Source organism: Jaculus jaculus, chromosome 11 (assembly GCF_020740685.1).
Source record: "Jaculus jaculus isolate mJacJac1 chromosome 11, mJacJac1.mat.Y.cur, whole genome shotgun sequence".
NCBI lineage: Eukaryota > Metazoa > Chordata > Mammalia > Rodentia > Dipodidae > Jaculus > Jaculus jaculus.
Genome location: NC_059112.1, coordinates 67,171,549 through 67,186,369, shown reverse-complemented (window position 1 = coordinate 67,186,369; position 14,821 = coordinate 67,171,549). Strand labels below are relative to the sequence as shown.

At 40.8% G+C, this 14,821-nt stretch overlaps 1 protein-coding gene across 2 annotated transcripts in view; it reads right to left on the bottom strand.

The window, feature by feature from the left end:
- Gfm1 (G elongation factor mitochondrial 1) overlaps positions 1–14,821 on the bottom strand; it is a 45,740-nt gene that overhangs the window by 25,190 nt on the left and 5,729 nt on the right. For both annotated transcript variants that reach the window (XM_004652394.2, XM_045161397.1), the window contains exons 5-8: positions 11,474–11,590; positions 6,397–6,547; positions 5,188–5,342; positions 4,368–4,452 (exon numbers count right to left, since the gene is read on the bottom strand). In XM_004652394.2, the coding sequence (XP_004652451.1) occupies positions 4,368–4,452; positions 5,188–5,342; positions 6,397–6,547; positions 11,474–11,590 (508 nt within the window). The remainder of the gene's footprint in view (positions 1–4,367; positions 4,453–5,187; positions 5,343–6,396; positions 6,548–11,473; positions 11,591–14,821) is intronic.

Sequence of the window (14,821 nt, the reverse complement as noted above, 5' to 3'; positions counted from 1 at the left end):
CACATGCGTCTGGAGTTTGTTTTCAGTGGCTAGAGGCCTTGGCACACCCATTCTCCCTCCCTCTCCCCCCTCAAGTAAATAAATAAAATATGAAAAAAAATCATAGGAAAACCCATTATTTTGTACAATATATGCTAATAAAAGAAAAAAGTTATAAAAACTTGCATTAACAACAAATCAGATGTAACAGTTCCTAAGAATATACTATAAGTACTCCAAGTTTAAAATACATTTGTTAGTAGATGGTAAAGCACACTAACCAACAGAATAGAATTATTTTGGTAATGAGCAACTGATTTTGTAATTGGAGGCAAAAGAGATCCAAGTTCACACAAACACCAAAACAAACTTCACCTGGAGTAGAGAAAGAAGCACATATTAACAAAACATATAAAGAATGCCCAAAGTTAAAATGAAAGAATGACCAAAGAAAAAGACGGATATACTGGACTATAAATTTTAAACTAATTTTGTAAATTAATTTATTATAGAAAGCTAGGATAAATAAGATACCTTGACCCTAAGAACAACAACCAAAAAAGACAAAAGATTTACAAAGATAATTATAACTGTGGTATAGATTTTTGGGATATATTTTCCTTCTTAGGCATTAAGAATATTATGTATGGGGCTGGAGAATGGTTCAGTGGTTAAAGGCTCCTGCTTGCAAAACCTGCTGGCCTGGACTTGACTCTCCAGTACCCATGTAAAGCCAGACAAACAAGGTGGTGCATATGTCTGGAGTTCATTTGCAGTGGCAAGAGGACCTGGCATGCCCAATCTCAATCTCTCTCTTTCTTAAATAAAAATAATATGGACTTTTACTTGTACCAGCAATAATTTTTACATAATCCAGTACTAATAAAGATTCATAGAAATAATCCTGAGAATTCTGAGAACTGTAAGACTGCCAATATAATGGGACACCTCTCAGGAACTTGTTGGTCAGGCAGACTCCTGCACCCCCAGAACAACACAGGTTATTGCTTTGCTCTTTGTTGACCACCAGAACTATTGTAAAAGACATCCCATTCTTTAGTTGCAGAATACAGAAAAGACAACCTGGAACTTGTAGGCGTTCAAGAATCATTGAAGAAAGACTCCAGACTCAAACAGTATGTAAAAGCAAAGAGCATTTATTCTGCAAAATCAGCCAGCATGGGGTGGGGGTCAACCATTCATACAAAATGGCAACCCCAAGAGGAGTGCACAGGCTCCTTTTAAGCACAGCTAGAGGAATTTAGCGAGCTTAGTCTTTTCTAACATGATTGGCTAATTTGAACAGTAACTGTACTTGTATTTTTTTGATTGTTCTTAAGGTTCAAGCAGGTTAGGTAATCTTTAAAATGATTGGCTAGGCAAGCAGCAGTTACAGTTGTGCATCTCTGATTGGTTGGGGCAGAAGGTACCCAAGGGACATGTCTGGGCATGTCCAGGAACTGACTCGGCCTCTGTGTGGCTATTTTCCCCGCCACATGTCAGGGCAGGCCCTTTCCAGAAGTCCTGCCTGCCTTTCTGGGAAACTGAAACTTAGGCCTAGTTAGAGTGGTGCCTTACTGAAGCCTGTCATGGCATCAGTTTGGTCCCTTCAGAACTGACCTATTTTCCCTTGCTGATTTTAGTAGACAGCTTCACGTTTGCTGAGATGAATTTCCAGACCAGGGACAGTTATGGAGGGATATTTATTGACGCTTACAGATCCAGGGGAAGTTCCATAATGGCAGAAGAAGCTGTCTGCTTTCACAGGACCAAACACAGAGAGAAGCACAAGCCAAAAAGCCAAAACCACACAGCACAGCACATTTCAGGAACTCCAGCTAGGCACACTTTGCTATCTTTAGATTGAAATCTCAAACCCACCACCACACCTAAGATCCACCCAGTTACACTGCCTCCAGCCAGGTGGTTGCAGATCCAAACTATAAACTAACAAAACACTGAATATATTGGGGCCATATATTCAAACTACCACACTGATTAACTGTCATAGGAAGGTGTTATGTAGGCTGCTGGGAACAAAAGTTATCAACAGTCTTATACCTTGCAGTGGACCCTACATACTACACAACTTACTGGTCAGGTAACATGTGCCCACTGGTACAGTATCTGTATGAATACTAGCTACAGAGTAGCCTATTCTCTGAGCTAGAATGGAGGGAATTCATGCCTGGTACTGGAAATCTAGTCAAAAGGACAGGGAAGGTCATAACTCATAAAAGGCGGAAAAGCTACTACTGACTGTTGTTTGGCTAAATGTATATGTTGTATCCACCAAAGTAGCCTCTAAATACTTGTTTATGCTCACAGATCAGTGTTGCTCTCAATCTTGCTCAGAGAAGTTTTTATTTGTCAGTTGGCAGTGGCTACTGGGAAGACTCAAAACGAGTAAAAGTACTGAGAATGATATTGAGTGCTCAGTACTAGACATCTATATTATCCCTCCAAGGCAAAGGGAACATTGTGGAAATAGGGGCACCAAGAATCACCAAAGGAAAGGGAGAAATCTGTGCTGTTATATTTATGAGCCCATAGAGCCTATGGTCTAAGTGAGACCATGTACTGCTGCTGTGTGTGATAAGACATGATGGAACATCCCTTGTGCAAATTCCAGGGTGACTATCTTCCCTTATGTGATATTGGACAGCATGCCTCCTTGATGAATGTAGCCTGCCACATGAGTAGAGGCATGCCCTTACTCCAAACAGCTGATTGGCTAAGGAATATATTGCAATCCTTGAAAGTAGCATGAATGAGATCAGAAAGTAATGGGTTGCGATGGCAACTGTGTGACCTGTGCTGTGTGTGATAAGACATGAAGCTGAGGCTCAGCTGTCTGCCCAGAAAGAAACTGCCCACTATAGGGAGGAATTACAAGAAGAAAAAGACATGAGAATACTATCTTCCACATCAGTCTGTGATTTAGCAGGAAAAGTGGAAAGAAAGGGAATACAAGAAGGAGGTATCTGATAGCTGGCAGAAAGGGTACAAATTAGAACCTGGAGGAACCTTTCCTGGGATCTATGAGAGAACTGGACAGTAAGAGGGGAGTTAAGATTGAAGATGCCTCTCAGGTTGGACCTTTGAATACAGAGGAAGAAAAAAATCGGCAACTCAGCATGGAGTCAGAACCCTCACTGGCCCAGTACAGGAAACTCTGATAATCTTGGTATGCTATCTCTGAAGTTTGTTTGCAGCAGCCAGAGGCTCTGGCATGCTTATTCTCTCTCTATCAACCTCTTTCTGTCTCTCTCTCAAATAAATAAATAATTTTTTTTCATTTAAAAAATATAAATGCCCAATAATTAGAAAATGCTAAGTAAATTATACTATACTTACTTGATACAATATTATACTTCCACTGAAAACATTTAAAGTAAGCAGAGCATGGTAGCAAATACCTATAATTTCAACAAACAGGAGGATTACAATTTTATGGTAAGCCTGAACTACACTGCAAGACAGCCTCAAAAAATAAAAACAGGGGCTGGAGAGATGGCTTAGCAGTTACGTGCTTGCCTGTGAAGCCTAAGGACCCTGGTTTGAAGTGCAAATCCCCAGTACCCACATAAGCCAGATGCACAAAGGGGCGCATGCATCTGGAGTTCGTTTGCAGTGGCTGGAGGCCCTTTCTCTCTCTCTCTCAAATAAATAAATTTAAATAAATTTAAAAAATTAAAAAAACAAATAAATGGAATGTTCAAAACTATTTATTGAAAATAGATCATATCTGTAATGATATTAAATGAAAAAAGCAAGATGGGGCTGGGGACATGGCTTAGCAGTTAAAGGCACTTGCTTTCAAAGCCTGCCAGCTTGGGAGTGTACATCCCCAGTACCCACAAAAAACCAGATACACAAAGTGACGCATGAGTCTGGACGATGGCTCTGTGGATAAAGCATTTGCCACTCAAGCAGGAGGACCTCAGGTTTTGGATCTTCCCAGCACCTATGTTAAAGTACAGTGGGATGGTAGCCTGGCTGAATTCCAGTGCTTAGGAGGCAACTCTGAGTTCGAGAGAGGCCCTGCCTCTGTACACAGGCTAGAGAGCAAGTAAGGACACCAATATAAACCTTGGGCCTTCATATACCACACACGTGCACATGCACCCACACACATGCTCATGCACACACACTGAACACACAAAGAATGATTTATGTGAATTTTTTTAACTTTAAAACAGCAAAGAGAAGAGAAGTCTTCTAACAAGTAGCTGTCAACCCACTGTGAAGACTCTGGGAATTCGTTCTCTACCTTCCCTATTTTCCAAATCTTTCACAAGGGGAACAAAGTCATTTGATAATAGGAATAAAAATCTTAAAGTAAAGAACATTTCTAAAGACAGTAAATACAATGGATAGCAACTTACCTCCAATTTAAAAGCAAGTCCTACAAATGAGTGGGAACTGTCTCTTTTGGAGTTCATTAAGATTTTGGTTTTCTCTTTTGAGTCACTTAAAAATAATAAATAAAAAATATATATAAATCTATGAGACACAGTATTTAATATTTCTCCTATCAATGAGTACTATATGAGAAAAAAATTGTTTGCAAAACATTTCTGACCTTACACACAAGTAAGCTTTCACTGAAAGAGAACAATGAGAGTACGTTCTAAGGCTTTGTGACTACATAGTGACTATATAGCAAGAACTACCTGGTGAAGAAGAGAAATAAAAATAATCAATGAGAGCTTCAAAAATCAAGTTTGAGCCTGGCATGGTGGCGCACATCTTTAATCCCAGCACTTGGGAGGCAGAGGTAGGAGGATCACTGAGAATTTGAGGCCACCCTGAGACTACATAGTTAATTCCAGGTCAGCCTGGACCAGAGTTAGACGCTACCTCAAAAAACCAAAAACATAAAATAAAATAAAATCAAGTTTCCTTAAAAGGTTAAAAATCTATATATACATGAAAACAGCTAGTCCTAAGTAAAAAAAAATTTCTAATGCTAGCCTTGAGAGACAGTAAAACAAATCATACTTCTAAGTAACAAATATGATACAGGAACTGACAGAGTAAATATTTTTTCTTTATAACAAAACTGTTATCCAACTACAAATGTTAACTGATTTTTGTAAATAAGGGGAAAAAATAACATAACTAGAAGAACAATCTTTAAATGGCTATAAAATGTATGTGTTAAAGTATTTTTGCATAAAGTAAGATTCAGTGGACAAGACTTACTCCAGACTAAGTACAGCATAATTGTGAACTTCAGATGGATTTGGGAGGTATTCTAAAACAGCATCTAAAAGAGGCTGGACGCCCTTGTTCTTCAATGCACTTCCCAATAGCACAGGAGTAAATGATCTATTCAGAGTAACTCTTCGGATTGCAAGCTGCAAAAATGGTAAATAAAAAATTGAAAGTTAATGATCCATGCTAAACATTACATTATGTGTTTCAGGTTAATTAAAAACCAACCAATGCAACCAATTGGCACTGTCTGGATTGTTCTAGTGGAGAGATAAACTAAGGTTCCACTCACTCAAGTCAAAACAATGAGACTAAAAAATAAATTCCTTTTACACAAATAGGAAGTGACAGATTCCACAACTGTTTTTTTTTTTTAAATTTTATTTATTTTGAGAAAGAGGTAGATAAAAGAAAATGGGTGTGCCAGGCCTCTAGCCACTCAAACAAGCTCCAGATGCATGTAACCCCTTGTGCATCTGGTTTATGTAGGTACTGGAGAACTGAACCTGGGTCCTCAGCCCTTGCAGGCAAATACCTTTACCACAAAGCCATCTCTTTAGCCCGTACAACTGTTTTCTGACACTTCTGGAAGCACTGATTTTCAATCTGGCAAAAAGTGTTTCCACATACATATATATATAAAATACATGTGCATACATACAAACTGTATGCTAATAATTGTGTAAAATGGAGGGAAAAGTGCACCCCCACACTGTCTCTCTCTCAAATTAATATATTTTAAAAAATGTTTAACTTGTATTTCTTTAAGAATATAAAGAAAACCAAACAACACCAATCATGCATAAATTAAAGGACACAACAGTAGGAGCCTTTTATGACAGCCCCATCAATGTGTTCTGCGATCTGTGTGACCCGATAGTTTTCATACCCAGAAGAGGTTAGTCAAAGTCAAGTGGTCAAAACTTGTCACTGCAGAAATATGAAGTTAGCATATTATTTATAGTCTCCCCCAGAAAACAGAAAATTGACCTCAAAAAGTTTAAGGAAGACAGGGAATATAATATAGCTCAGTGAAGAGCATTTGCCTAACACGTGGAATGCCTTGGATTTAATTTAATATGTAGTGATCACTCAGGACTGTAGGAGGTACTGAATGGACGTAGAGTTTTAGTATGGGATGATAAAAGTTTTGAATATGGATTGTGTTAATGGAAGACTTATTTTGAGAGCACTTGCCTTTAACTCAGAAACTGAGGGGATTTTTTCTTCCAAGAACAGCTCCCCAAGCTGATCGTCTGAATTGGCAACACATTCAATCAGCTCCTGCCGGTGTTCAGCAGCTGCCGCCCTCAGTTCAGCTGGAATTTCATCATATCGAACAATCTGACTAAGACAAGAAATTCTTTATTTCCATCTAGGAATATTCAGTTAGAAATATAATACACCACTCAAGAATGTTTTCTTTCTTTTTTTTTTTAAAGAAAGAATTCTGAGGGTTAAGAAGATGGCTCAGTAGTTAAAAGTACTAGTTTGCAAAGGCTGCTGGCCCAGGTTCCATTTCGCATTACCCATGTAAAGCCAGATACACAAAGTGGTGCAAATATCTAGAATTTGTTCACAGTGACAAGAGGCCCTGGCACACCCAGATTCTTTCTCTCTCTTAAACACACACACACACTCTCAAATAATTTTTTTTTTTAGAGTGCTAGCCAGGCATGGTGGGGCACGCCTTTATTCCCTGCATTCTGCAGACCAAGATAGGAGGAGTGAGTTCAAGGACACATAGTAAATTCCAGGTCAGCCTGAGCTAGAGTGAGAGCCTACCTTGAAATACTAAAAGAGTGCTAACATGCTAACATATTTACACTCAAATGGTATTTAAAACAGAATAAAAATCTCTACAAAACAGGGGCTAGGAAGATGACTTAGTATATATAGATCTCACTACTCAAGCTGGAGTATCTGAGTTCAATCCCCGGGTCCCATGTAAAAAGACAGCTGTAGCAAGCTTCTGTAATCCCAGCACACTGCTGGAACCAGATGGAAGGCAAATATAGGAGAATTTCTCAGAAGCTCATGGTGAGGGCAGCAACGAATAGCAGAGTGAGAAACCTCACCTAAATGAGTTATCACTGGGTGTTTTCCTCAATGCCCTCATCTTTTTTGAGACAGTGTCTCTCACTAAACCCAGAGCTCAATTTTGGCTATATGAGAGCTAGCCAGCAAGCCAGTGGAATTCTCCTGTCATTGACTCCCCAACCCTGGGATTACAGGGCATGTAGCACCACACCTGGCATTCATATGGGTGTTGAGAAGTTGAACTCTAGTCCTCATGGCTGCATGGCAAACACTTTGCTGAATCAGCCATCCCTCCAGCCCTAAAAATATTTTTTGAGTCCTTATTAGATACTAGGAAATACAAGGGACTGTAAGACAAAGAAGTGAATCAATCAGAAAAACAAAATAAAAACCTGCCCTTACATTCTAAGCTGTGATTGATAGATAAATGTCTATTCTCAGATGCCAGGTAAAAGGTGAGACAAAACACTTCATCTGATAAGATACTCTGAAGATAAGTTCTACAGTTCATAGATCACACCACCATTAAATCCTGTCAGACCTGGAATTCCAATTCTAAAATAGAAGCAGGAATTCCTTCAGGAAGTACCTTTGGAGAAACTTTCAGGCTACTGGGGTCATTTTTCAGAATAAAGGGTCCTTCGTGAGTTCCTACACTATCTAGACCAGTGTCACTCAAACTGTAATTTGTAGATATGCAGAATGTACATTACCTGGGAACTTCCCCAAAAGACAAATTACAGTCCCTACCTTAGATTTACTGAATCAGAATCCTGCAGGATGAGGTGCTGTTTATGAGGCTGAGATTTGATAAGCACTCGGGAATTAGAGTATTAATATGAGGAAGTCACTCAAAAGTCAATAAACAATTACCATGTCAAGTAACAATCCCCCCTCCCCCCCCCACACACACAGGCACATGGGTGCCACGGCACTTGTGTGGAGATCAGAGTACAACCTCCCTCTTGTTTGAGAAAGGGTTTCTCTTTTTGTTTGCCACTGCAATGCCAGACTAGCCAGCCCATAAGCTTTGGGATTCTCCTGAGTACACTCTTCATTGCCATTGATGTGTTGGGATCACAGCTGCATCTGCTTGTTATTTATTTAGTTTTGCTTCTTCAAGGCAGGGTCTCACGCTAGTCCAGGCTGACCAAGAACTCATTTTGTAGTTCCAGGTTGGCCTTGAATTCACAGCAATTGTACCTCAGCCTTGCAGGTACTGGGATTAAAGGCATATGCCACCATACATGACTTTGCATCTGTCTTTCTTCCCTAAAAAAATTATATTGGCAATCAGACAGAGAGAGATTGAGAGGGAGAGAGAAAGGGGGGAGGGTATGGGGGTGCAAGAACCTCTCTCTCTCTAGCCACTGCAAACTCCAGATGCATGTACAACTTTGTGCATCTGGCTTTACATGAGTACAGGGAAGTCTAACTCTATCATTCGGCTTTGCAGGAAAGCGCCTTAAGCACTGAGCCAACTCTCCTGTCCCTTAAAATTGTTTTAATGACTTAAATACTTGTTCTCTTAGTATTTATTATGAGGAAGAATATATTACTTTTTGAGTAATATACTGTTGAGTTTGAGGCCACACTGAGATTAAATAATTTCAGGTTAGCTACAGCAAGATCCTACCTGAAAAAATAAAAAATAAAGTTCTCATGAAATTCCAACTGTGTGCCAATCTATGCATACTTTACAGATACCATCCTCCAAGTCTCATCCACACTTACACAGCAGGGACTGAGGCTGCAAAGGCCCATGTCCAAGGTCACATTGTAGGAGGTAGCAGATCCAATGCTGCCACAAAAACTGATTAACTGTGCCCACGCTCCCTCCCCCCTTTTTTTGAAGAAATGTCTTACTCCAGCCCAGACTGTCCAGGAATTCACTATGTAGTCTCAGGTTGGCCTCAACCTCACAGTGATCCTCCTACCTCTGCCTCCCGAGTGCTGGGATTAAAGTGTGCCACCACACCCAGCTTTATGAGCTGTGTTCTTGGGCTAGAGAAATGACTTAGTGGTTAAGGTGCTGGCATGCAAAACCTAAGGACCCAGGTTCGATTCTCTAGGTCCCACATGGTGCATGCATCTGGAGTTCACTTGCAGTGGCTAGAGCCCTGGTGCATCCATTCTCTCTCTCTCTACCCCCCTTCTAATAAACACATTTAAAAAAAAAGAGCTGTGCTCTTTATTCCATACCCTGAGTCTTCTCCTCCTTCTACCTTCCAGAGGCTTCTCTGAAGGTTAACCTACACAGAACACCAGGTCTTCTTTCTTTTTCTCTCCCTTATCTTCTAGCAACCAGGGGTAAAGTTAAGCTCACTGGAGGGACTGATACACTTGAAAGGGGAAAAAAGAAATGAAAAACTTCCTCAGTTGGGGAGAGAGTGGGCAAAGCTACGTAAAAAAAGCCAGTAAGACATCACTCCCAGGAGAGAAAAAACAAAAACAGCCTGGAAGGAGGGGCTGTGGGAAGGAAAGCAGCACTGTCTCCAACTGGACGGAGAAGTAAGGGTCATGGGCTTTCTTCTCAGCCCTCCTGTGCAGCCCAAGTTTTCTCCCTGCTATTGCTGGATGCTACTTGGATTTTGTGTGTGGAGGAAGGGGAGGTTGATTAAAAAAAAAAAAGCCATGCACTGGGCCCCTGGGGTTGTTTCAGCTGTTATGACCCTGCAGTTAGTAATTCCCCAGCAATCAAATTGATGATGAGATGACAATATTTGAGTTTCTATTTTTTCTTTTAGGTGTTAACTACCTGCTGAATGAACACATGCACACATGCATGCATGAACGAAAGAATGGGTGAGTGAAGAATGAAGACACAAACTCTCTTCAGGAGTCAGGGAGAACTAGTTCTGCCCACAGGCTTCCATGATCAGCTGACATGATAACTAGTTCCCCACAAGATCTTCTTCCTCAGCTGCATTAGAACTCTAGAAAACCAGTTTCCTGGGGCTGGAGGGGTATCTCGGTGGTTAAAGGTGCTTGTCTGCAAAGCCTGACAACCTCAGTTCAATTCCCCAGTCCCCACATAAAGTCAGTTGCACAGAGTGGTGCATGCACCTGGATTCATTCACAGCAGCAGCAGGAGGTCCCAGTGCACTCGTTCTCTCTCTCCTTCCTCCCCTCTCCATCAAATAAATAAACAAATAAAAATATTAAGAAGAAAAAAAAAAGCTAGAGAGATGGCTCAGCAGTTAAGGTGAGTGCCTGCAAAGCTTAACAATTGGGGTTTGCTTCCCCAGGACCCATGTAAAGCTAGATGCACAAAGTGGCACGTGCATATGGAATGCATCTGCAGTGGCCCAAGGACCTAGTGCATACTCTCTCGTTTTCTTTCTCTTTCTGCTTAAGAAATAAATAAAAATACTGGAGATGGCTTAGCTGTTAAGGGGCTTGCCTGTGAAGCCTAAAGACCCAGATTCAATTCCCCAGAACCCATATAAGCCAGATGCACAAGGTGGTGCATGCATCTGGAGTTTGTTTACAGTGGCTGGAAGCCCTGGCGTGCCCTTTCTCTCTCTCTCTTTCTCTCTCTCAATAAATAAAAATCTGCTTCATTTAAAAAATATTCTTTTTTTTTTTAAAAAAGCAAGCTTTCACACCTTTAATCCCAGAACTTGGGAGTCAGAGTTAAGAGGATGGCTATGAGTTCAAGGCCACCCTGAGACTACATAATAAATTCCAGGTCAGCTTGAGCTAGAGAAAGACCCTACTTTGCAAAAAGAAAAAAAAGAACTTATCTCATTGGGTGTGGTGGCCCACACTTTTAATCTTGGAAGGCTGAAGTAGGAGTCTAGGCCTGAGATTGAAGCCAGCCTATGCTAAAATGAGACTCTGCCTAGAAAAACAAAACAAACAAACAAAAAACTTAACCCTTTCCTTTTCTTTTAAAATATAAAATTTTAGGCTGGAGAAATGGCTTAGCAGTTAAGGCCTAGGTTTGATTCCTTTGAACCCACATAAGCCAGACGTACATGCATCTGGAGTTTGTTTGCAGTGGGTGGAGGCCTTGGCATGCCTATTCTCTATCTGCCCCCACACCCTGCTTTTTTCCCTCTCTCAAATAAATATTTATTTTAAAATATAAAATTTTAAGGGCTTGTGCGTAGTGGCACATGCCTTTAATTCCAGCATTTGGGAGGCAAAGGTAGTAGAATTGTTGTGAGTTCAAGGCCAGCCTAAGGCTACATAAAACATAAAATTTTAGGAGTAAATTTTGAGCACTTACCCAAAGTCTCCATCAAAGTAGACAGCTCGTTCTTCAATAAGATCTATAACACCTTTAAAATTGCCCTCCAAACCAATGGGCATTTGCACAAATGCTGCATTATGACTCAGTTTAGACCTAAAAACAAAGACACACTTGTTTGCCTCTTTTCTCAAAATTCTTTTGAAATGACAAATGTATATATAGACATAAGCAATGGCAGACATCATAGACGTGAGAAGGGTGTTACCAGCATGTCAAAAGACTAAGATGCAAAGCAGCTGAGGAGAGACTTAAAACCAATTTCAAGGAGCTTAAGAAGCTACAACCCCGTTTAGACAGCAAAACAAAATCCAGGTAAAATTTCCCGTCAGATCCCCTGAATATTCTCTATCAAGAGGAGGAGGAAGAACAAGTTAATGGGTGGCTGGCCAGTAAATTAAGACAATGGAGGAGCAGAACCCACCTCTCATCCATCAACCAGCTACTAGCAAGAGCTATCTGAAGGAATTTCTATAGGGAAATCTTAGGCATTATTCAGACATTTCTTCGACAATGTGTAACTAGACATAAACATCAAAAAGAAACTTGCCTTACCCTCAAAGTCACTCACTGGAGAAGAGTATGTTCTAGTTGGCACTAGTCTAAACTAGAGAGTGCATATGTTACTAGAGCAAGAATTCCCAGTACTTGAAGGAAACCAGTTGATTATGAGAGAAGTTTAAGCTCAAAAAACAATGCACTAGGCTGGACATGGGGGCGGCGCATGCCTTTAATCCCAGCACTTGGGAGGCAGAGGTAGGAGGATTGCCATGAGTTTGAGGCCACCCTGGAACAGAGTAAGACCCTACCTCAAAAAACTAAAACAATGCACTAATGTCCAAGGACAGAGTTCACCAGAGAAAAGAAAAAAATAATAAATTTAGATGTCAAATTTTTTAATTAGCTAATTATGCAGTGCTGGGAAGTGAACCCAGGGCCTGGTACATGCTAGGCAAAGGTTCTATCACTGAGCTATACCACCAGCTCAAATTTAAAGATTTGAAAAGTAAATACCTTTATTAAAACAGATGTTGCAATAAATAGTCTATGGCAATTAACTATGTGAAATTATTGACTATTTCATGTGTGTTTAGGCATGTTCATGTGTTGCTTGTGTCTGTGTGCATGCACACATGTGCACGCCTAAGGAGCACAGGTGACATGCTTGGGTGTTGTTTCCATGTGATCCACCTTGTTATGAGACAGTCTTTCACTGCTCACCAAATAGGCTAGATTGGCTGGGCAGTAATCCAACTGCCTCTCCCTCCAGCATTGGGATTACAAGCATGCTAGTTTTGTTTTTTTTCTTAATTTACTTATTTGAGAGAACAGAGAGAGAGATAAACAGAATGGGTGCACCAGGGCCTCCTAGCAATTGCAAACTCCAGACGCATGTGCTACCTTGTGCATCTGGCTTTACATGGGTACTGGGGAGTTGAACCTGGGTCCTTTGGCTTTGCTGGTAAGTGCCTTAACCGTTAAGCCATCTCTCCAGCCCCATGTTTTTGTTTTTGTTGTTTTTAACGTGGGTTCTGAGGACCCAACACAGGTCCTCATGTTTGCACAGCAAGTACTTTACCAAATGAGCTATCTGCCCAGCCCACTGAAGAATATTTTTAAAAAGCTTAGTAACAGAAGAGTAAATATCAAACTCATGAGCCAGAAGATTAACCTCAAGAGTTAGTCCATAACCCAGTAGAAAATGAAGGAAATATGATAAAAGACATGGAGTCCAGACCCGTAAGTTCCCAAATCTGCTTAATGAAAGTTACAAAATAAACAGAGATAAAAGTGAAACCAAAAAAAGTAATCAGATCATGTTCAAGGAGAATTTTCTAGGAATACAGACAAAGACTTGGTGGAAAGAGTTCCTCTATTGCCAAGCATGAGTAAAATAATGACAAAAATGAAAAATGATACTTTTGCCTTCTCAAATATGTCTTGTCAGATTTGCTTGTCATCAGACATATCACTCACCTTACCACTACCACAAAGATTACAGTCTAAACCCAAACATACCAACTCCACCATGTCAAATCCAAGCGGAAAGCTTCAGCTACATTTGCATGACCACTTTAAAAGGCGAGAACCTTCAGAAAGACCAGCTGGAAGACATGAAGAGCTCTGGGCTGCATCAGGTACAAGAGGAAGTACTGCTGCTCTAACAGCAAACATCGCCATCTGAAAGCAAGATTTCTATCACAGGGGCATAAGTAAAAGTCAAAATGGAAAACATTCCCATAGGTTTATCTAAATTAAATGCAAAGTATTTCTGGTATCTGCTCTAGATTATAACTTCTCTAATCACAGCCAACAGCATAAATTTCTAGAGTGTTTGCTGAATGTACCCATTCACTCTCTATAGAGCAGAGAAGCTGATAAGATCACATCATAAACTAAACTACTAAATTCAGTGTTCCACTTACTAAGGTTCATAGAAACACAAGGAAGCCTAAAGAATAAAGTTTAGTCAATTAATCATACTTCTGGATGTAAGCATTTCTGGCCCTATCAGCACACCCGTTCTTTCTGAAGGAATTTCATCTCTATGGTATACTGCTTGGGGCTGGGGAGATGCTCAGTGGTTAAATGCACTTGCTTCCAAAGCCTGATGGCCAGCATTCAATTCTCCAGTACCCATGTAAAGCCAGATGCATGAAGTGGTGCTGCATCTGGAGTTTGTTTGCAGCAGTTAAGAGGCCCTGGGGTGCCCACCCACTGGCTTGTGCATGTGAGCTTTATCTCTCAAACAAATAAAAGTAATTTTTCTTAAAAAAAAAAAAAAAGTTAGAGACCTCTGGGTAAGATGGTAGCATAGGACCACACCAAGCCAGCCTAGGGAGAGATTTAAGCAAAACCCCAGCAAAATACACTCTTCTTCTGAAAAGTGAAGGAGTATAAGTTATTCTTAGACGCAGCAGAGAAGCTGGAGACCAAGACCCACCAGAAAGAGGAAAAACGGTCAGAACCCCACTGAGGCGCTTGCAGCCCACAATCCATAAACCGCCCGGCACCACCCGCCAGGTGTGCAAGGCAGCAGCAGCAGCAGCAACAGCAGAGACCAAGCAACAGATTTTTCAACTTCAGCAGCCTTCTTGCAAAGTTACGAAAGGAAAGACAGCTGAGATGAACTAAAGAGCTACTGAAAGTGCAAGCAACTCCAGAAGTCGAACTCTCATCATCCACCATTAGAAGCGGGAACCTCCAGCATTCCGCCCCAAGTGGCAACACAGCCAGCAGAGCAGATCAGAGGTACAGCTGCACAGCACGACAGGGAGGGAAGGAGGTGCACACTCACCACTGGTGAGACAGGGAGTCAACCCAAAA